This window comes from Cebus imitator, unplaced genomic scaffold (genome assembly GCF_001604975.1).
Source record: "Cebus imitator isolate Cc_AM_T3 unplaced genomic scaffold, Cebus_imitator-1.0 Scaffold4150, whole genome shotgun sequence".
Lineage (NCBI taxonomy): Eukaryota > Metazoa > Chordata > Mammalia > Primates > Cebidae > Cebus > Cebus imitator.
This window is the reverse complement of record NW_016111465.1, coordinates 1-1,485: the sequence shown is the minus strand read 5'-3', so window position 1 is coordinate 1,485 and position 1,485 is coordinate 1. Positions and strand designations below refer to the sequence as shown.

General features: G+C 46.3%; 1 protein-coding gene across 1 annotated transcript; it reads left to right on the top strand.

Annotated features, from left to right (window-relative positions):
• The first annotated feature begins 345 nt into the window (after positions 1–345).
• LOC108299281 (complement C1s subcomponent-like) lies at positions 346–1,289 on the top strand. The gene is made up of 2 exons (XM_017521580.2): positions 346–573; positions 779–1,289. The coding sequence occupies exons 1-2, from the start codon at positions 415–417 to the stop codon at positions 1,004–1,006; spliced, it is 387 nt and encodes a 128-aa protein (XP_017377069.1). The 5' UTR covers positions 346–414; the 3' UTR covers positions 1,007–1,289.
• The last annotated feature ends 196 nt before the right edge of the window (positions 1,290–1,485 follow it).

Below are 1,485 nucleotides of genomic sequence, written 5' to 3'. Positions count from 1 at the left end.
TTAAAAAAAAAAAAAATTAGCCAGGCGTGGTGGGTGTTGCCTGTGGTCCCAGCTCCTCAAAAGGCTGAGGTGGTTGAATCACCTGAGTCTGGGAGGTTGAGGCTGCAGTGAGCCGAGATCGCACCATTGCACTCCAGCCTGGACGACAGAGTGAGACCCTGTCTCAAAAAAAGAAGGGCTCCTATTTGAAGCCTGGGTTTTGGTTTGGCCTGGGCCTTTTCTTTTTTCCGACGTAAGATTCTCCCCCATAGCCTGTTGACTGCCTCTCTTCTTCCCCGTTTCTTCTGCCTCTGACAAATGGAGCATTCTATCCCAGGCTGCTGGTGCTTGGGACACCTGCCAATCTGTGCCTCTTTTTTTTTCAGGTGCATTGTTCTGTTTTCCCTTTTGGCATGGGTTTATGCTGAGCCTACCATGTATGGGGAGATCCTCTCCCCTAACTATCCTCAGGCATACCCCAATGAGGTAGAGAAATCTTGGGACATAGAAGTTCCTCAAGGGCACGGGATTCACCTCTACTTCACCCATCTGGACATAGAGCTGTCAGAGAACTGTGCGTATGACTCAGTGCAGGTATGTTATAAACACATAAAGCATAGAGATGGAAGACTAGGGCTAAGGTAGTGGAGGAAGGACGTGGGAGGGAGTGCCTGGCACTCAGTGAACTGGAGTCAAATAGTCCCAGGGGCAAAAATGTTCTACTCTCTCTGTCCTTTCTCTTGTCTCCATAGCAAAATATTACCCTTTCCTAGATTTTTCTTTCTGATTCTTCTCTTAGATAATGTCAGGAGGCATTGAAGAAGGGAGGCTCTGCGGACAGAGGACCAGTAGCAATCCCCACTCTCCAATTGTGGAAGAGTTCCAAGTCCCATACAACAAACTGCAGGTGATCTTTAGGTCAGACTTTTCCAATGAAGATCGTTTTACGGGGTTTGCTGCATACTATGTTGCCACAGGTAAGGCTCACCCTTCTGCATGTGCCTTATTGACCCAGCTAAAAGATTAGAGTGAGAAATCCACTGAGCAACACATTGAATGAGGATTCTGTCCATAACTCTTATAAAAAGTGTTGACTGGGCCTGGGTCCCTCCATAAATCACTTTTGTGAAATTCCAATGCGTGATCATACCTTAGTGGTGATGATGACAATGGTAATAACACACATAATAAACAGTAATTTATTGAGAGCGACTATAAACTGGATATATATCAGGGATTTTTTTTCCTATTTTAACACAATCTTCACTTCAACCCTTCAAGGTAGGTATTATTTCCTCCATATAAAAATGAAGAAAATAGCTGGGCGCGGTGGCTCAAACCTGTAATCCCAGCACTTTGGGAGGCCGAGGCGGGTGGATCACGAGGTCAAGAGATCGAGGCCATCCTGGTCAACATGGTGAAACCCCGTCTCTACTAAAAATACAAAAAATTAGCTGGGCATGGTGGCGCGTGCCTGTAATCCCAGCTACTCAGGAGGCTGAGGCA